General features: G+C 39.3%; 2 protein-coding genes across 6 annotated transcripts in view; both read left to right on the top strand.

Annotated features, from left to right (window-relative positions):
* MYOM1 (myomesin 1) overlaps window positions 1-5554 on the top strand; it is an 87274-nt gene extending 81720 nt beyond the window's left edge. For both annotated transcript variants that reach the window (XM_044423899.1, XM_044423901.1), the window contains 2 exons: window positions 853-908; window positions 4715-5554. In XM_044423899.1, coding sequence (XP_044279834.1) covers window positions 853-908; window positions 4715-5017 — 359 coding nt within the window. In that variant the 3' untranslated portion in view covers window positions 5018-5554. The remainder of the gene's footprint in view (window positions 1-852; window positions 909-4714) is intronic.
* A 2414-nt stretch (window positions 5555-7968) lies between these two features.
* LPIN2 (lipin 2) overlaps window positions 7969-22096 on the top strand; it is a 53195-nt gene continuing 39067 nt past the window's right edge. For 2 of the 4 annotated variants that reach the window (XM_044423905.1, XM_044423902.1), the window contains exons 1-3: window positions 7969-8099; window positions 9206-9431; window positions 21060-21257. In XM_044423905.1, the coding sequence (XP_044279840.1) occupies window positions 21069-21257 (189 nt within the window). In that variant the 5' untranslated portion in view covers window positions 7969-8099; window positions 9206-9431; window positions 21060-21068. Of the gene's footprint in view, window positions 8100-9205; window positions 9432-11915; window positions 12057-18572; window positions 18688-21059; window positions 21258-22096 lie in introns of those variants that run through there. The other 2 variants (XM_044423903.1, XM_044423904.1) reach the window with 2 other exon arrangements.

Genomic DNA, 22096 nt, shown 5'->3' with positions numbered 1-22096 from the left:
TCCTTCTGACCCGCTCAGTTTCTATGTTTCTACTGCTGTTGGCCACAAAATGGCAGATTCATGCTGCAGAAAGCACTTACGTCCTCATGTTGCAGTGTTCTATATTTCCCTCTCCTTTCCCTCCCTGTGCTAGTTGATGGGGAAATCATGCCTGATTTAATTGCTGGCATCTGCAGGTAGGACTAGGAAGGGCTCCTTCCTGAAACAGAGCAAAGCAATTGCTTTTCCATGTTGACAGTGGTGGACTTGATGAACCAGTGGTCTGATTCTTCCGGTACTGAGGGAGTGGCAGCTTCCAGTAATGTGGGGTGGGACTAAAGAAATACATAAGGTCATGACATAAGCAGAGGTTTACTGTGTGCTACAAAGGATGCTGTTGATTGTGGAGGAAGCCCCATTTTGTCAAAAAGAGCAATTTTGCCCTGAAAAAACTAATGTTGAATGATCTTTCCAGCAGCCTAAACTTCAAAAACTCTGATGTGTTTAGCCCCCATGTACAGCACTACCATCAGTTAAATTTAGAAGCACAGAACCCAGAACTGTTGTCTCATTTGTGGTCCTGTAACGGGTACTTAGAAATGATGCATTAATGCAGCCAGTGGTATATATTTTGCAACATTAATAGAATCAATGGTTGGCAGTCAAATACTAACTCTGTAATACAACAAATTTGACCTGACTTTCACATCAAGCAGAGCAGTTTAAAAATACTTAATATTATACTTTGTTTGCATGCTTCACTGGTAGCTTGTACAAAAGATAAAAGAAAGGCACCAGAGAAGAAACAAAATTCAGGGCAGCACTTATTTGGCAACATAAAAGGAAAATTATATATATATGTTTTTCTTTCAGATCGTGCCCGGGTACTTGGAGGACTGCCTGATGTTGTCACTATCCAGGAAGGCAAGGTACTGTAAATTAGCTGAAACTTTTAAAAGACAAGCTTTCTAATTTTCAAAGAGATGAAAGCTTTAAAATTACACAAAGGCTCTTGTTGTTTTAAAGAGATTACACTCTACTAATCTTCTAAACAGAAAGCAAAATTTCACTGTACTAGACAGGCTTTTAAGGCAAAATGTATAGGAAAAATGATCTGTCTAATACTGTGATGGAGTTTCAAAATTTTAGATAATTTGAATTTCAGATACATTTTCATTATATTTTAATTTCATTTGCTAGTATTGTCATATGACAAAACAGTGTATAACAAACGAAGTTAGGTACCTTGATGACCCTACTTTATTTACTACAATCCCCAAAAAGACTTCAGTTGTCAACTGTAAGCATCACATATGCAAGATTCTGCATAAGTGCATCCAATTATGAACCCAGATCTACTTTCAACAATCTACAACTGTTTCTTCTGGCCTAATCCAAAATTATTCTCCTTGATAATCAGCAATTTTGAACACTGCTAAATATAAAAGTCATGCTTTATTATTTTCTGATACTATTTAATCTGTTATTTAAAAAGGGGACCTCACAGATAGAAAGAATCTTCTGGGCTCTGTAATTTCAATAGGAGATTTACCTTTATTGCATCCTAGAAGAAGTCATAAACTACTGTATCCTCAAGAGATATACCCACTGTGTCCCAAATACTGCATACTTTCAAGAGATTTATAAATACCGCCTTCTTGTCAGCAATCTTGGCCATTTGCCTAGTGTTCTTGATCCATGGGAAACAGGGTTGAGGCCAGACACTTGGTGAGAAAAGCAGAAGGAAAACCTGAATATGTCATTATAATTTCCCTTAAACATAAACATGTTGTCATTGCTTGGAAAGTGCCAAAAAAGGCACATGATGGAATGTCTGTCTGAAGTATGGTTTGACTTTAAACTACAGCGTGCATTTGAATCTGGGGGAATGTGTAGATCAGGAAATTACTATTGACTCTGTGTGGGCAGTTGAAAAATAGAGGCAGTTAGATATGCAGCAATATTTAAAGCTTCATATTCAGTTCCTTGTAATAATTTATAAGGATGTGCGTTCATTTAATTGTCTATGCAATGATCCTTTGTCCTATCTGAAATTTGGCAAACCTGTTGCCTTGACAGATGGATGTCTGAAAATGCCATATGATTTAGGTTAAAACACCGAAGTTTCAGGCAATATTTTTAATGCATTATGTTTATATCCTTTTTTCCTACCCAACGAACTAGAGTTCCTTATTATTAGTTCCCCTGAAATAATGGAAAAAATATACAAGGAAAAAAAATGGAAAAAAGAGAAACTTTTAAAAAACAAATGGAAAATGAAACAAAGTATTCTCTTTTGTACTTTATTTTCTGGCTACCTGCCTTTATTTCCTCATGGCTAAATAGCAGTTTTGAGGGGTAGAATTCACATCAGGGAAATGAGACAGGGGAACAGGCTGACTCACCTTGCAAAGCACTGTGGGTTTAGTTCAGTTCGGGCCCTCTCCCCGCTGCTGCTTTTATGACAGGGGATCCAATAACTGATCTCCCACATCATACCTCGTGTGGGTCTCATCATTTCACTGCAAGGGGCTCTCGAGCAGAACAAGATGGGGAGAATGTGCTCTCATTCATTTGTTACTGTATAGCTGTATAGAAATACATAGCTCTTTCTGGCTTTTTTCTAAGACTTATATTATGAAAATGTTCTCAGAGCTCTATAACTGAGTAATAAAAAATTCATTCTGGTTCAGTTCTTGGCATTCAAAACTACAAACAGGTAATGATCATTCATTTAGAAAATTAGAAACACATTTTTCCTGGCCCATGAAAACCTCCAGCTCAGATGCTACTGTCTTCTAATTTCAGTAACCCTTCAGAGATTTTTCTAATCCTGATTTAAGAATATTATTAATTCTTACTATTAGGTCATTAGTAAGACCTAACACTGCAAGGGCAGTAGGGGGAAGGTGCTCACTGTTCTTTATCCCTTGTCAATGTAGCCGCCAGTTGCACAGAAGGAAAGAGGCCACTGCACCCTTTGGTAGGGCAGCTGTCCAGGACTGTTTTTACAGCAAAACAGTAAAAGCAACGGAGTATTTTCTAATGCTAAATTTCTGATTCTCAGTCTAATTGCAAAGCATTTAAAAAGGGCACTGTATAGCATAACTGACAGAAGCAATCTACACAGGAAAAATAGCATATAAATGTTTATTTCAGTGTACTTGATGCAATTCAGAATCCTCTGTAAGACGAGAGAAGGAAAACTAGAGATCCTGACATTCTGCCCAGAAGTCTGATTTGGCTCTGAGTCATCTGAACCTAAATGAACTATTTACGCTTAGTGGGCAATGGACACTTGAGTTGCCAGGGACGGGGGTGTGGGGGGATGAACAATATACTGCTTTCTTATCTCTTCTTGAGATCGAACTGAATGTGCCTGATGTTCCTACACTGCTGAAGTGGCTTTTTAAATTTGGACTACCATGGCTATCTGATCTACACTCAAGTTAACCCATTAGCCACCCAGCTCCCACCTTGAGCTAAGTGATGGACTATACCTGGTCCATGGGCTACCTGCATCCTTAAGAAGCCCTCTGTGAGAGTTCCTTATTCTCTTCTCCTCCAACATCATCCTATCACAACACAGAGCAAATGAATGGAGTCATCCCTGTATTATTTGGTTGGAAAGCAACACACATGAGGATAACTTTTTTGTAGAACAATGAATGCTGAGAAACAGGGCTCCAGAGAGATAAGGAAATTGGGTGGAAGGATCTCATAGCCCTTGTGCAACATACCTCAGCATGGCATCCCTTGCCCTGCAGCTTCCCAAGGCAACCAACAATGTACAGTAGGTCCCAGTAACTCTCTGGAGGGGCTTTTGCAGAAGGAAGTATATATTGTGCAAGCCTCCCTGCCACTCACACGTTGTTGGATTCACTTTTTTTTACTTCCATTCTAGCTGGACTGATACTTAAGCTCTAAAATAATCCTTTGTTGTAAAGCTGGTAGTATTCAGAGGGTACACATACTCGAATAGTCTTGTGCATTCTCTGGGCTATCACTGGTAGAGAAAAATGCATTAACGGAGCTTTGACAACTAGGCTACATAATGATCTTCTATTCTTGAAAAGCTTTCAGATAAAAGGCCTGTCTCTTAACAAAAGGATATTGAAGATTCTTTCTATTCTATCAGTATTTTGCTCTCTCAGAGAGCATATTGCTTCAAGGACCTTAGAAAAGCAGATGTCAGCCATTTGTTTGAAGATTATCACTGGAAAAAAATATTGATTTCAGAGTAAAAACAAAGCAATTAGAAGTACATTTATTACCAAATGAATTTTGTGTTCTGGAGAGAGACTGCCTGAATGTACTTTAATCACAGCTTAATTATGATTAATTAGAACTGGAAGCCTGATTTGAAATCATTTGTGTGACCTTTGTTATAAAAGTAATCTCCTTAGGACAAAACTAACAAAGACTATTCCTTACTAAAGGGCTATTTTTTCAGTAATTCCAGCTTTTAAATTTTGTGTTAAAATGAGTGTGCAGTTTGTGAGAACTAATTGGAAGAGAAGAATCCATAAAATACTAAAGGACTGTAATGATAGTGCAATACAAAGCTAGTCACATTCTCTTCCCGACATAAAACCAGATGTATATACTTGCAGAACTTGCAGGTTATATTGCATGTAACCATTTTGTGATAGAAGAAAGATGAAAATAGAGCTTATTCAGGAAGCATAAATAGTCAGAATGTTGCAATTCATAATCCTTTGTTTGTTTCCTGCAGGCCCTTAACCTTTCTTGTACTCTCTGGGGAAATCCTGCTCCAGAGATTACATGGTTGAAGAATGAAAAGCATCTGATAGCAGATGACCACATCATCCTGAAATATGAATCAGGGAAGCAAGCATCCTTCACCATCACTGCTGTCAGCACAGCTGACTCAGGGAGATACAGTTTTGTTGTGAAAAACCAGTATGGCACGGAGACAAGTGATTTCACTGTAAGTGTATTCATACCTGAAGAAGGGATGGAGGTCCCCCATCCAGAACATGGTAAAGAAGATAAGAAAAAGAAGGCATCAAGCTAAAACTAAGAAGGACAAATGTTGGGGAGAGCTAGAATACTATCTGGCTTAATAATTGTGTGTGTGAACTGTTTTGCCTGTGTGTTGGAGCTAGATCTGGATCCTTCCACTCTCTTCATTTGAGGCGTAATCAGTCGCTTATATCGGTAAACATGGTTAACGCTTCACCTCCACCATCACTTTCTGACACATGTTCTTCAGTAAGACCATCAGTGAGTGAATGTGGTAACTAGAATTTGGCTTTTCCTCAATGTCCAGGCTTCTGTATGTTACAAGCATAATTTTTAAAGAATTCATTCAGTCAATGAAGGGAGTGAAAGGATGAGTAAGAAGTTATGCATTATTGGAGATGTTTGCTCACCAAGAATGCAGACTGGATCATATTGGTAATCCAGTATCAACAGAGTGTACTGTACTAGAAAGCAGCTGTTAAAGGAAAACAATGTAAGTGTTGCCAGGATATTAATACACGCTAATGTCAATGAAAATTTGAACGCTCCTCAGTATTCACAAATAAATACATGAAACACTTTTCTTTCACCTTGATTTCTTGTGTCTTGTTTGCTTGCTCACTACTGACTGTTCACCTTTCCATCGCTCATCTAACTTACACCTTTTTGGCTGTCAGTCTTTACTTAGATCTTTACTGCAGCATCCTGAAAGGATGTTCTAGTCACTTCAATTATTCTACAGTAAATTCTGCCCACTTCAGTCTACACCAGAAAAGCTACTTAGGCCTTCCACCAACAGTTATTACACTTATTAACAATTTGGATGTAACAGAAGGCATGTTTCTTAGTGCATAAGAAACTTTTGGCTATTGACAATTCTTTTCAAAGGGCTTGTTTTAAGGAGGATGGGCAGTGGAAGTCCCATGGCAGTTACTACTGGTGTATTATTTATTATCACATTTGTATGCTGCAGCTCACAGCGCAATATAAATATATATAAAATACAGATAAAATAAATAATAACAAACCATAAAACATAGTAAAATTAAAATATAATATAAATACAGTGTAGGGGGCGAGTGCTGGGTTACCAACATCTGATGAGTCCTTGAAACAAAAACTTCTCAGTTTATATCTGCTTCATTGCTCTTACACTCTAGCCTCCTACTGAAAATAGCATTATACAGGAATATGCTCACAACTGAAATATTAATTTCATTTTTCAAATATGAAAGGAGATGGCAGGCTACATTATTATGCTGGCAAAAATGTGGAGTATAGTGGACAGCAATTTTAATAATAACTTTATTTATTTAAAGTATTTATATGCCATCCTGTCGTGAAAGCCTCAGGACAGCTCACATAGATAAAATACAATAAAATATAACATAGATAAAATCATCGACCCACACTGGCTGCAATAAAAACATATAAGTCATGATATTAAAACTTATTAAAATATTGCTGAAATAAAAAGGTCTTAACCTGGTGCCGAAAAACATTAACGACGGTGCCAGGCAGACATCTCTGGGGAGCGCATTCCATAGGTGGGGCACTACCACAAAGAAAGCCCTCCTCTGGGTACTTTGCCTGCTAATGTCTATCACAGAGGGTTCCCGGAGGAGGGCCTCTGCTACATGCGATTTTGAGTTACATTAACAGAAGAAAGATGGGCTATAACGCTGTACTATTGGAAAATAATTAGACTATAGGTGGAGATCTTCCAGTTTGGCTAACCACATTTTAAAGGAAGTACAACTGAGAACTTTATCAGGGTAGAGCATCAAATAATACAGAGAAAGTATGTTCAAAGAGAAGTTGAATGAGCTGGGCATGTTTTGTTTGGAAAACAAAAGGACTGATTTGGGTAGATATGCAGATACAAATACAGGTATTTCAGGGACTGAAGTAAATTTTCTTTAGTCTATATCCTGTTATAATATGTGGGCTAAGAATGTACATTTTACATTTTCAGTATTTTAGCAAACGTAATTGCCTTGTGGATTGTCACACCACCCCTTTTTAATTTCACCGAGTGCATACTTGCATGCTATTGGGAAATCACTGCTTGTGCTTATGGGCTATTACCCTCACTCATTTTGCACATTTCAGTTTCACCTAATGCTACTTCCATGCTTTTGAGAATCAACAGACCCTGGAGCCTCCATTTGTATCTTTGGAGTAATAATTACATGTGAAAATCAGACAGGTGAGTGTACTACAATGAAATCCAGCAAAATTCATTGGTTTGCCTTTGTTTATTGGCTCATACAGTCTTTAGCTCTGGGAAGCCCCATACTCATATACATATTTATTTATTTATTTATATCCTTCCTTTTTTCCTTCCATGGGACTCAAGGCAGCTCACATAATTCTCTTTCAGTCTTATTCTCACAACAGCAACCTTGTGAGGTAGGTTGGGCTGAGAGTCTGTGACTGGCCCAAAGTCAGCCAGTTGGCTCCATGGCTACGTGCTGACTAGAACCCAGATCACCTGAGTTCCAGTCCCATACTCTTGACCACTACACAAAAGTGTCTTTCAAGATCAATCTTTTAAAAAATTAAAACATTTGAAGTTATTTGATCAATTTTTATTCACAAAATATTACAAGGATGATTTATGAGAAACTTTAATTTTAGAAGTAAATTGTAAGGTCATAAGATGGTTTTGGATATCTTTTCACAGGGGACAAGATTTTGGGGACAAAATTTTCAATAAGATGATCTGTGCTAAAGACTATTTTTCCTCTTTGAACACTGCCTCTTCATTGCAACTGAACACAAAGGGCATATCACATGGTGTTTCCTAACATAGGTTGCAGCACACAATGCCGAACTCTCAAGATGCACTTGGGAAAAAAATTTTTAAAACCCCACACTAGACACCCAGAAGCCTCTGAATGCAGCTCTTTAAATCCTGGTCACAATTTGCAAACCATTGCAGAGGCACTATTTTAAACAGAATTTTAGTTTCCTACATTCTCTTGTTTGTGCATTCTTTGCTCTTGCTTTGCTGTAGCTGATTGTATCAGAGGAAGAGACTGGTTCTGCTACATTTGTTGCTGAGGTGAAGGGGTCCCATCTAGATACAGTAGCCTTAGATAAAAAGGAAAGCGTCTCTGAAGATACAGAAGGTAAGAGTATTCCATTGTATGTATCTACTTCCATGAAGAAAAACTTCATTAAAAGTCCATTCAGATTATTTCCTCCCAAAGTATCCTGACAGGACCTTCCCTTTTTAAAAGTCTTCTGGTTTTAGATTAAGCTTTTGAAAAGACAATGGGGGACACACAATCCGGACACAATAAGCATGTCATTTTTTTCAGTGAAATAATATTAGACACACTGAACTCTATGCATCATTGAAACAATGGCTTAAAGAGTGTAATTTACCTAGAGGTAGTTTCCACTGAAATGCTGTCTGGTGCATCCCAGTTCATAACAATTTTCCTGTATTCAATTCTGTTTTTGTGCACATGATGTTATAGCAGAATTCTGCAGGGACTCAGTTCTTTTTTCCTGGTAAATATATGCAAGAATTTAGCAGGTTTGGTACAGATGATATAAATATATTTTGTATTTATATACAACTAAAATGTTCCTCATTTTGATTCACTAAGTTTGGGTTAAAAAGAGGGAAGCTCTTGCAGCAGACCTTGCTGCCACTGAAGCACCATGGATGAAATAAGAGAAAAAATCCAAGGCAGGTTAGGTTAGTGATTTCTCTTGCCTGCTCCATGGGAGCATTGCTTAGACTGGTTCCTTCTCCATCCCAAGAAGAGTAAGCATAATGCTTACCATTACCTAAAGCAGGGGTATAGATCCTTATGCCTGAGAGGTCAAATGCAGCTCCTGTAAGAGTCCAATGTGACCTTTTGAGATTCCCCAGATGGTTCCATCCCTTTCCCTTAGATCATTGATCATTTGGTATTTTCCCAGTGTTTGTGCAGTTTATTTCCTGTTCTAAAAGGTCGGAAAGGTTCTCCTTGATTACTGACAGTAAGAACTTGGCACCAAGATATGCTGACATTTTTGGTATATTGCCTTGTGCCTTTGACACTACCCAACACTGGAATGTGAACCCCAAGAATGTCTCTGAAATGGAATTTGTCCCTCACACTGAAGGTTCACCATCCATGATCTAAATATGCAACTAGAAGCAAATAAGCTTTACATATCCCAGTACTCTCTGTCGCTCTCTCGCTCTCTCTGAACAATGCATTGTTTTTTCTTGAATCAGTTTTCCTTAAGCCACAAGTAGAAGAGATTATTGCTACTGAAGAGACACCTGATCCAAATGAAAATCTAACAGTTGAAGTTAGAGATGATCCAAAAGACAGCTGGGAAGCTGAAGCAATTGCAGGACATCCCCAGTAGCAAGACAAGACTGCATGAAATGCCAGACAAATTCTTGAGATTCATGAAGAGCAATAGGTGCAGTAAAGTGAAAATATGCTATACATGAGGTATTACTGCTCTCCTCTTTTGAAATGCATGATCATATTTAGATACTATGTCGTGCCACAATAGTGGGTCCATGGTTTCACATAAATGTATTTTTGTATACAGTATTATTTTGTGATATATGTTAAGTACAAATTATGTTGTTCATAGTGGTTAGAGAATCAGGGTCACAAAGCAATGCCATAAGAACACATTATATTGGTGTATGAGCTACAATTTACTGATAAGAGTATGTTTAGTTCCAAAGTTTGCATTACCACACACATGAAACTTCTATAATTAAGGACATCATCTTATTTTATATGTCCCATTTTCACTTCATTCATTAGTTATGTTTTTTTATTCAAAATTATATGGTTTGATTTATTAGCTTTTTGTTTGAAATGCATTTAAGTTCTGTGTCACTATGAACAATGGAAAATATGTTATACCTCACTATCACTATGAACATGTCTTTCTCTGGATGAAAGAAAGTTATTGAACAAGCTTTTAAGCACAGGGTTGAAACTTAAGACCCTTAAACTTCAACTCTTGAACATTAGAAGTAAAACAGCCTTTAGAATATTGGCAAATTTGACATTGAGGTCATATTCCATGTTGCAGCAAAGGGCTGCAGGGGAAGGGAGGAACTACCCCTTTTTGGATTCCACTGGATGAACTTGCTTTGGATCCAGTCTTTGATTTGTCACATTTTTGTCAACCCAAAGAAAGATTCCTGCTTGAGATGCTGGAGAGCTGCTTTCCATCAGGGTAAAGAACAGTGGGCTAGACAGATGAAGGGTGTGCCTCCTTGTAAGGCAGTTTCCTATGTTTTTCTGGTATTCTAGTTGGCTTTCAAATATAAATAAGATCCTACCTGTAAAGTGATGAGTGTCAAATACGGACACCCATGCATGCTAGTCTTAACTGCATGGGCAAAGTAATTGCATCAATGATCAAATCTTGTATCGGCTCAGGACAGAAGAGTTTCCATATAGGAATACATTTTCCATTTTTCTAATATGAGGTTGTTTTGTTTCACTATATATCAAGAAACAGAGCTGCAGTAACAAATGTCAAACAGCAAGTATGCCATATGGATTTCTTTTAAAAAAGCAACAGGGTTCTAAAATAAAATCCAGCTTTAAATCCAGACTTCTGAGGCCTTATAAAATAGAACTCTACAGTGTTTGCCAAATTCAAGTACAAAAAGTAATGAGCCAGATCTAGGGAGTGACTTAAAGTCAGAGGTCTCAGAATATCCAGCACTTTTGGTGATGTTTTCTTTTTTACTCTGCATTTATTATAGGATCCTTGAAGAGTGACACTTTTGTCTAAATTTATGAGGGCTACACATCCACATAGTAATACCTAAAGTGCTCCATTGGCACTTGCCCAGACCCTTAAAAGTTGCAAGCACCACTGCAGCACTTGACTCAGAGTGGCTGTATCCCAATAAACAAACACTGACATTCCCATGCATTCATAATTTATCAATAGCTTGATGTCAGCATCAAAGAAGATGAATAATTTATCATGCTTATAAATCTGTGATCTTTGCAAAGTCTATATAGATTATGAGACTTCCATATCCTCTACTTATGCAATTAAAAATATTGATTACTCATACAGACTTGACCTTCTCCAACCTGATGCCCTCCAAATGTTTTAGATTACTGCTCCCATCATCCCTGGAGTCCTGAGCCTGATAAGAGTTGCAGTCAAAAAACATCTGGACTAAATCTGGGTGGAGATGACTGAGGAACTCAGATAGGGGGACTCTAACCTCATTGATGGAAAGCATTTGGTACTGGTACATTAGAGAGATGGAGGTTGTCAGTTAGGTCAGTTGGAGATTTTGTTTGGACTTGGCTTCTGGAGGGAGAATTCCTTTAATCATGCAATCGTGTTGGAGCATCACCAACAAATATGCACACGAGGTAACAACAACGAAAAGCACGTAAGTGCCCATGTGTACACGGCAGTAATAAATTGCAGTTAGGTGCATAGTCAAAATGCACGAAGGCATTAAACAGAAAAAGCATGATAGCCCACAGCGTAGGCATAAGGAATGCTTTACAAGACGTTGTATGTATGCAGAAGCAGGGTGCTCGCAACGCTGCTACCTTATAGAAGAAATGCCAATGCGGTACATAAACCTAATAATTAAATAGGTGCATAACCAATAAAGTAGGTAGGCTTCAGCATGCCGAAGCACAGCGCTGCACACGCTGGAAAATGCCTGCGACCCGAGCAGTTTGCAAAGAACAGATGGTGATTCAACCGAAAAGAGGAAAGGAAAGCGGAAGCTCCTCCCCGCTGGCCGGGCCGGGCCGGGCCGGGCCGCCCGCTAAGTAGCCCGAGTCACTCGCACGGCGCAGCGCGGCCTTGCCCCCCACCCCCCGCGTCACGTGCACCCGCTCTCGCCCGCCCCTGCTGGTGGCAGGACTGAACAGAAAGGGGAGGAGGAGAAGCAGTGAGAAGATCCGCCGTGCGCGCTCCCGGCGTGCGTCAGCCCTCCCCCCCCCCGCGCGGAGGCGCGCTGGCTGCCTTTCCAGCGCGTTCGCTTTATTCAACCGCCGCCTCGCGTGACCGATGGCTGCTGCTGCTCGCCTCGCTCCCGGTCCGCATCTGACTTGAGGAAAAAGGTACGCGACGAAGGAAGGCGCGCCTTCCCGTCCCCTTCGTCGTGGAGCAGCGCGGGCCGGGTGGCTGCCTGGCTGGGCGGTTTCGAGCGGGCACGGCATCCTTCACCCCCGCGCCCGCCCCGATCCGCTCTGTCCGAAGAGGATCCATCCCTCCTTCTTCGCACCCGCGCCCCCTTCCCGAGTGGGCAGCCTCCGCCTCGCCCTGCCCTGCCCTCGTCGTGAGCCCGGGCGCCTCGGCCGAACGGCCGCTGCGGCTTTAACGGAGGCGTCTCTCCTCCTGCGTGCTTACTTGAGAGAAAGTCCCCCTGGGGGCTTCAGGTCCAGCCACGCGTCTCCTCCTCCTCCACACTCTCGTCTTTTATCTTCAAGCGGAATGAGGGCAGCTTTTTCGCCGGGGATGGCGGGGGCGCGCGCGCTCGCGCTCGCGGATTTCCCCGTTTCTTCGGCTAACCAAGCAGTGAGATTCGTCTTCTCACAACCGTGTTGTCGAGCGTAACCAAAGGGGGGGGGGTGCTGTACATGGAGTTGTGTTGTCTTACCATGGATTGGGGGTGGGGGGGCGGCGGTTCCAACGGGAATGCGACCCACCCGCCGCCAGCTATTGGTATTATGACTGCACTTCATTCATCAGGGTAGGGTTTCCTGTAGTGTAGCCGTTGCTGTGCCTTGTGGATTTGCAGCCCTTTCCACGGTTAAGCTGTTGAAATCCTATTGGTTTTAGTGGAGTGTAAGTAGCAACTATCTAGAGTTATCCCTCGGTGCATGGGATTTTCTTCTCTTTTTATCTTCTGCTTATTCTTATCAGTTTGGCTTTGGGTACCCAAACTTCTGGATGTAGCTGTCATTAAAGCATATGGCTACACCTCCCGTAATATATGTTTGTACTTGATGGTGGTTTCATTTAACATACCCAGTTATATACTGTATCCAGCATTTGACTACTCAAAACGCTATTCATTTCAATGGGTGTGCACTAAGTAGGACTAACATCAGAAGCAGCTGCATTGATGGTACTGCTATGGATGCTGTAAACTGCTTTGGGTACTCGGGTTGAAATACCTTGGACAAATCTACTGAACAAATTAATAAATACGTTGTACCAGTATTCAGAAATCTTAGTGGAGAGTACCATAAAATCCTGGTAGCCTAACTCTTCATTTACAAACACACTTTTGCATACAGTAGTCATCCTGTTACATAAACACATAACAAATCTTTTAAAATACTGGTGGGAGGACCTATGGTTGCATATATATCATGATGTTTGAGACTGAATTATTCATTCACACAGCTCTGAAATTGTTAGGATAAGTTGCTAATTAGCCAGAGCCAGAAATATGGTTTGTGTGTAATTGATGGCCCGCAATTATTATCCATATTTGAAAGTGGACAATCTATAAATCTCTCCATTTTCTCTCAAAGCTAGAGAGTGAGTGTGTCTCACCAAATTGCTAAAAGTAATTTCCAGGAAATCTGGAAAGGTGGAATTTCTCACATAAGTAGCCCAAGGCATGGAGATTGTTGTGAAGTCTGATAAGGAAACATTTAAGCACTTCTAGAAAAAAGAGACTATGATGGGACTGAATTGCCACCAAATGGTTAAGGATTTTCTAATAGGACACTGTCTTTAAGTTAGTTCCAGACTGCTCAGAATACTGACAGTGGATACAAAAGAAACTCATCACAGGAATTTACACCCAATAATCAAATCAAAGCAGATAAACCTTATCTCCTAAGGGGGAGCAAATCCTTTCCAACATAGAAAGCTGCATACAGGACAGCATCCTGGAGCTGTAGGACATCAACTGCCTCTTAAGGATGATTCAGGCTATTTGTAAAGTATCCTGGCAAAGTGGATTAATTAACCCACAGTTTGTTACCCTATATGCTGCGTGTGTTCCATAGATTTTAAAATATTCAACCCCCAATGTGGTATCCAAACCCAGATGTTTAGGACATTTATGAGTTAAACAACACACAGTTAGCCTGACTACTAATTGTAGTTTAGAACAGTAGTCTTCCAGTTACAGGAAGGAATATATCTGTATTTACCAAATGCTGGATGATGCTCTGAAGCTATGTTTGATGCTATTATATTTCCTCATGTGTTCTCTGTTCTTCAGTTTAGCAATTAGATATAGGCTATCTCTTAAAATGAAAAATGCATTCTTGGTTATTATTGAGAGACTTCTATGCAAACTATATAGTGAATCCTATTCTCAAACAATTTTTAGTACTGATGTAAGCTTATTGAGGTGAACTCTTTCCTTCATTGTGGAGGACTGAAACAGGCATGGTGTTACTTTCTCACTTATTTATTGCATTAAAAAAAAAGCTGAGGAGGGGAGACTTTAATGCTTTGGCCATTGCCAGCTACACATCAGTTATTTGCATCAGGATGGAAGTTGCCACTGTTCTCTAGATCAGGGCTATTTAGTTTAGGCTATGGTTTGCCCTCTTCCCCCCTCCCCACACTTTTCTCTGTGTATATATACTGTTCACACAATTATTAATCTGATGACATCTATTTCAGACCATAAGTTTATCTGCTCCTTAAAAACTGAGTGCACTCACACATTTGTGAATAACCAGGGGTGAGTTCTTTTGCTTGCTGAATTCACTCGTGCAGTGGGAGAGACTTCAGCAACTGTGAAGACACTGACTTGGAGTAGAAGGATGAGGATTAAACTGTAGCTCAGTGATAGAACACACGCTTTGCCTGCAAAAGATCCCAGGTTCAAATTTTGACATCTCCAGGGAGGGTAAGAAAAACTCCTGCCTGAATCCCTAAGGAGCTCCTGTCAATCAGTGTTGGAAATAACAGGTAATATGAGCCAGTGGTCGGATTCAGTATAAGGCAGCTTCCTGTGTTTCTAAGTGGGATACATTAAGTTTTTTAAAAAGTGGTAGAAGCAGAATAAGTGAGAGTAGGTGAGGAAGGTGTAATCCTATTGCTTTATTTTTGTGCTGTCTTGCAAACCCCCCCATACTTAACCTGTTGGGGAATTAAAATACATGTTTGGGGGCACTGCAACTAGTTTGGACAGGTATGGTGGAGAGAAGCACTGTGTGAGCATGAGTAATATGCTTCCTTATTACATGCAGATCTTAAACTTCAAAACTAGGTCTGCGATTAATGCTCTCTAGCAACCATATTTGACATTTAAAAACAAAAGCAAGCAAGCAAGCAAAAAAACCCAGACTTCCTCACCCCACAACATGTTTACTGGAATGATTTATTTTGTGCACACTGTTAATAGCTCTGGCTACTTGAAGCTTTAATGCCATGTTTTGAAGTTTATTTTCAAACTTTATTTGAAAAGTTGCCCCCTCCACTCTAATAGCAGTCATCCCAAAGCCAGTGCAGAATGACAGCATTATTTCATTTGCCTTTAGCAATGTCACATTTGCCAAATCTGATTCACTGCATGATGACATCACTGGGATGTTCTTAAAGAGTAACCAAGGCTGTGAAGAAGCAGTTTCTGCTGGAGTGCTTCAGCTCACCAACTTCTAGTTTTCTTTGGTGCGAACTGTCCATGTCTGGATATGCACCTTTTTTTGCATCCCCTGAATATAAATTTCTGAAAGTACTCCCTGAGAATTTATCAAGAGGGTGTGTGTGGTGTAATTCACTGAGAGAGAAAAGGCTTGTGAAATATTCTACCTTCTCAAGTTACCCTATTCAGTCTGTCTCCAATAACTTGTTAATGGTGTTTAAAGTTTAAAGTTTTGGAATGTGAGTTTTGAGCATGGATTGTCATTAAATCATGGACTGTCACTGAACAATCAATCTTATGCTTGTGTTCTGTGAACTTATTCATGCTAACAAATCACAGTTTGTTAACTATGTTCAATGCATGAATAACCCATTATTTATTATTGGGTTGTGAACAGTGGTAGGTTGTTCATGGTTAATAAACCATGGTTTGTTGGTATGGTTGAATTCACAAGACAGCCTCTTGTGTAAAACTTATACTTAACCTGGACTATAGGTTCTTGTGTGAATACAGTCGTTGCTGAGTTTTTCATATCTTTCTTGTTTATCTGCTCACATGAGCAGATGCAACAGAGCAAAAGCAGTGCAAATGCACTTGGCTCATGCAGGTATTACTTTAATAAATCAGGATCTGGGCCTTATTCTATAAATATAACCTGTATCTTGAGCTCTTCTGTTTTGCCTCTCTGAAGAACAGAGGGGTAATAGCATCTAGTATGCCAATGCAGTAGTGAGATAGCATCAGATTCTTCCTATATTGCAAGGACCTGACATGGTATTCCAGACCTGCCAAATGGTGTAAAGGTGATCACTCAAAGTAGAAAATAAAAACTCAAATCAGAAAGCATTACATTAGGGTTATTATGGGCCATTTCTCAACTGAAAAATCAGTTGAAGGATGAGGAGAGTGATACAGAATATGCCCAAATTTTCAAGAAATTTTACAAAACTGTTTTAAACTGCTTCTGCTAGACTTTCTGGAGTAATGATAACAAAGAAATAGTGGTTTAAATTGTTTCAGCAGCTTGCTAGTGAATGTACACCATGCATGTGCGCACACAAACATGAATGCAAATATTGCCTGATAAGAAGAGACTGAAAGAACTGTTTATGTTCAGCCTTGGGAAAAGAAGACTGAGGTGGCACATGGTATAATTTTATAAGTACCTGAAGGACTGTCACAAAGAGGAAGGACAAGATCTCTCCTTGCTTATACCAGAGCGTAGGACGTGAAATAATCAGCTCAAGTTGCAACAAACTAGATATCGGAAAAGTTTCCTAAGTGTCAGAGCAATATGACAGTGGTGCCAGTTGCCTAGAGAGGTTGTGGGCTCTAGAGACATTCAGAGAGAAACTGGGCAGTCATCTGTGTGTGATAGTTTAAACTGGTGTCCTGCAATAGCAGAGGGTTGGACTGGATGGCCTTCTTGGCCCCTTCGAACTCTACTGTTCTCTGATTCTACAAAGTGTTCTGCAGCATAAGCAGAATCAACATATACTGTATAGGACAGATTTCTTGTAAAAACAAACTATTTTTAATCAGGGCTATTAATGTACCAGATTTCTATAAAAAAAATGCAGGTATTTTTACTAGTACAGAATTCCCTTATATTGCATATATTTTTTACCTTTTTCATTTTAGGAAGAGATAATTTCCTTGTATTGCTATTTTCCAAGATGGACATTAATATTGTTTGAGCAGGTTGATACATGATGTATAAGGTAGATCAAAACTTCATATTGCAATGAGTGTATCTTCCATCACCTTCCCACTCACACTGTCTGGAATTACACAGTTATTTCAAAGCTGTCTAAATTTCAGACCTTCTCCTGCTCCTTTCTCTCTGGCTGATGTTCCAGTTTCTCAAGTGTGGATACCAGACTAAGAACTGATTTTTTTCCCAGTCTGTTTCCTTTATTTTCAGTCAAGACATGTACCAACAGCCTCCAAATATGTAAACTGGTACCTTTGTAATGAAGGATGCAGTGTGGGCAGGACCTGTTTACCTAGCTAGATCAGTGACTGGTCCTGACCTAGCCTGGTTCAGGTATGTATATTTCCCTGGGAAGACAGATTGTGGCCTTGCTTGTGTGACTAGTGTATTCTAGTTATTTCTGCTGGTCAGTTTGCCTGTTACTGTCCTGGTCTCCCTGCCTGTTTTCTATCTGTGTTTTGCTCTATCCTCATTCCAGTCCTATTCAGTAAGTTCTTAAAATTCTGTCCTCACCTGTCATCTGCTTCATCCTTGGATTGACCTCTTGTAGTTTTGTTCCAGTTCTTCACCTTGACTGTGGTTCCAATTATATTGTGGCTTGCATTTGTGTCCAGCTGCTGACAGACTTCTGTTAGCATGCATTTATGTATTTTGTATTTGAAAGAGAGGAAAAAATGAATATGTAGCATTACCCGTAAGGCTTTGCAGAGTTAATAATGTGTTAATTTTTAATCATAGTACTCTGAGATGGCCCATAATAATAACTTCAATACCCTAATACTCTGGCATCATCCGCATATAGCAGAAACAAAAATTTCCTTAAACTTTAAATGTAACTGTGGCCATTTTCCCTGCTCCCCAGGGGCCAAGTTGGAGATAACAGTTAGAAGTCTAATACAAACTGATACTTTAAAATGAACTCCAGAGAGAGCAACACAGAAAGAAGAAAATCCCTTATTCTTCTATCACCCTATCTGAGGTGAACACTGAATGTCCTGGAATGAGCAAGCATATATCTCTTAACTTCACCTGCTCATTCAAGCCAATCTACAGGTTGATAAAAAAACATGCAGTCCGGCAATTCTGGTGCTATATAACTTCAAAATGCAAGAAGGAAAAATGACATGGTAATTTAGCAATGAAACTAATATCATGTGACTCAGTTTAGTGCAACATGTCCTATCACTGTAAACATATGTTGAGTTATACCCATATCACTTATCTCTTTCAGAAAAAGACTGCTGTGAAGTTGTGACTGCAGTAAAGCTTTTGTTAGTTATGTTTTCTAAGACTAATCCTTTTTAAACTGCACTACTGTGTTGAAAGGAAGCAGAAAAAAGCCATTAGAGTATCAAGATCTTCTGGCAAAAAAGGATATCTGTCTTTTAAAAGAAATTTAGGGAGAGTGCTAATACAGGTATAGCTTTGAACTTATCAATAGTACATCTTTAAGCTGGACTGGTAAATAGTTACTTTGGTATATCGAGTGATGGCAGAATAATGGCATTTAAGTTTCCATAATCAAAAAGGTGCACTGGCTATCACCTCTGAGAGAATCATTGTGAGTCTTAAGGGTTTTATACTGTGAAGGCTGGCAGAAATATATTTTATTGTAGAAAAGAATAATAGTAACAGTAAGTTCCTAGGCATACTTGTCAGTTTGTCTCACTGAACTCAGTGATACTTTTGGCTTTTTGACATCTATGGCCTGCCTGCCTGCCTGCCTGCCTGCCTGCCTGCCTGCCTGCCTTCGTTCCTTAAATGTAGAATCGCTCTGTAAATGTTATTTCATGATTCAATGACTTCTTGACAAATAATTATTTATTAAACTTATATAAAAACCACCCATTGACATTATGCTCAATTATATATGATCTTCCAAACTCATACAATAATACAGACTAAATATATATAATCTTATTTTTATGAGGAACTCTATGTGTCTTTGCTCTTTGCTACATATTTTGACTATTATTGCATTATTCATATACATGCTGCCCTGTTCTATGCCTACATGTTTAAGGTGAGTCCTATTGATTACTGTGGACTCATTCTCAAGGAAATATGCATAGGGTTACAGCTGTAGTTAGCCTTTCTTTTTCAGTTATGTAGCAAATTTGTATCTTATTTTTAATCAGCTAATTTACTAGGGAGTTTAACAATACCACAAACCCATACAACTCAGCAGACCTCAGCAACCTGGCTGGTGGAACAAGCTAGTTTTGTGGTCCTTGGGCATCTAGCTGTCGGAGCCAAATTATTTTTCCTAGCATGGTGTGAGGAAGCAAACTTCCTGGTCAATGAATGGAGCTCAGTTGTCAAGATGATTGTTTGGGACTTCTACGTTATCATTTTGTCTTTTATTTGTGTCCCTTGTTTCCTAAATTTTAAATGGTTCATATTTTTATGTTTAACGTATTTTTCTTTTAATAACATAGGACTCCATACTGATATTCAGAGATGCCTGAATTTTCTGTTTTAGTTGCTTGTGGTTTAATAAGTATATTTAAATAGTTCTTAGATATCACTGTTGGCAGACAAAGTTGACACATCTGGTCTTAACAAGTATAGAAAGAATTGCTTAATCATTTTAGAAGATTAATTTTCACTGGGTTGAGAAAGTACCTTACATTCCAAGGTGGTGGGTTTTTTTTGTTTTTTCTTTTGCCCAAGTCTTGGAAATAAAGAGTAAGTGACACTTAGTCTAGAGAATGTGATCAGCTTTAAAAGCTTTAAGTGCAATTCATCTTGAATGACCTCATTTATATGTATTGAGTAATTCTTAATGAAATCTTAACTTCTCTAATTTGAGATACCATGAAAGCTTTAATTTTTATTTTTAGGGAGCTATTCTTCGGCACAGATGTGACTTGGTTCTCAGTAGTGAAGAAAAGCCTGTTGAATAGAATTTAGTATTAAGACTTTATGGTTATCTTTTTTAAAATCTTCACCTAAAAGGATGTGCCAGTGTGGTGTAGTGGTTAAGCGCATGGGACTGGGTCTCAGACGATCTGGGTTCTAGTCCCTGCTCAACCATGGAGCCAACTGGGTGACTGTGGGCCAGTCACAGACTCTCAACCCAACCTAACTCACAGGGTTGTTGTTGTGGGGATAAGATGGAGGAGGAGAATGATGTAAGCTGCCTTGAGCCCTTTGTAGGAAAAAGGCAGGATATATATGTGTGTGTGTGTGTGTGTGTGTGTGTGTGTGTTTGTATGTAAAATATGATTGCAATAATTTGTGTGTGTGCAAGGAGTCCTAATGTCTGTAGCACCCTGATATGTATACATTTGGTGGTAAACAGGAGCTTGCATCTGCATAACATACTTTGTCCCAGAGTGTAGCTGTAAAATGCATTTTTATATAGCCTTCTGTGAATTAATTACCTACTTCATTTCACAGTCAATTATAACTAGAGCACTGTTCTTTTTTTAAATAGTGTTCCAGGTTTTTCCTACTTGCATAAACAAAACTGCATTATTAACATGATATGCATATTCAACATGCTCTGATATAAGTGTGCTAGCTAGTCTGTCTTAGACCTGCAAACAGAAAAATACCTTGTTACAATTAGTAAATAGCCAATTTATGGAACATGGAAAATGGCCTGCTTGGCTCAGTCAACTCATTTGACATAAAATGAGAAAAAGCAGAAAACTTGGCAGGTTCCAAGAAAGGGGGATTGTGAATGTATTGATGTTCATGCACCACGTAGTGCAGAATGAAAATTTGCAAGTCCTTCATTTCCTTGAATTTGGAATAATGGTTTCACTCACCATTTTCTTTCAGCCTTAAAGTATGAATTACGTGGGACAGCTTGCAGGTCTTCTGGTGACTGTGAAGGAACTGTACAAGGGCATTAACCAGGCTACACTTTCAGGATGCATTGATGTAATTGTAGTTCGCCAAAAAGATGGAACATACCTGTGTTCACCATTCCATGTCCGATTTGGAAAGCTTGGTGTCTTGCATTCCAAGGAAAAAGTTGTGAGTATCATGAATGATAGGGACTATAGAAATAAAAAATGATTGCCTGCATGTACAGGATTGGATATACACATTCTGAAAAGAGAAGAGAAGAGAAGAGAAGAGAAGAGAAGAGAAGAGAAGAGAAGAGAGAAGAGTTGAATGGGTTTATTCATTCATGAGAAAGTGTTGATTTTTTTTTTTCTGAAAGGCTTTAGTTCTTTCAGAGTTAGTCAGTTAGTTTAGTTAACTGAGCTATGGTAACCCCGGGATCTGAAATTGATGGTGAAAATAAAGGTTGTACTGTTGATAGTTTGATGACTTCTGGACAGAACCATTTTAGATTAATTGAAGCCAATTTCAGATCTTCATGGATGAAAAATGAGGGTAAACAACCAAAAGTACCTAGAAAATAGAGAGAAGGAGAACCTTGTAAGTTGTGTTTGGTTCCTTGGAAGAGGAAGAAAGGTGGGATATAAATGCAATGCAACAACAAAAAACAATAAAAAGTGAAAATGGGTTCTCTAGCAGTGGTGAGGTATCTTTTCCAGTCCAAGTGCCAAAGTCCATTTTGCAGAAGTTCTCAAGGACTGCATTCCAGTGGTGGGTTGGGCCAGAGGAAAAGGGGTGGGGCTCGAAAAGTCAATCCTCCTATTCCATTGTTACCAGTACATAGTAGGAAGCACGTCCTCTTACAAGCATGGTGTCATGTCTACTAAGAAGTAAGCAGAACAGCCCCAAACCTCTGTAAAACAAGGTTCAGAAAGAAGCTGGATTAAATCATTCAGTAGCTTCCTCCTTGGCCCTACCCAATCTGCCCCACACATAACAGTGCTTACCTCCAGTCATCATCTGTTAAA

The sequence above is a fragment of the Varanus komodoensis genome, unplaced genomic scaffold (genome assembly GCF_004798865.1).
Source record: "Varanus komodoensis strain SLA01 unplaced genomic scaffold, ASM479886v1 scaffold14_1, whole genome shotgun sequence".
Lineage (NCBI taxonomy): Eukaryota > Metazoa > Chordata > Lepidosauria > Squamata > Varanidae > Varanus > Varanus komodoensis.
This window is presented reverse-complemented; position numbering and strand designations above follow the sequence as displayed.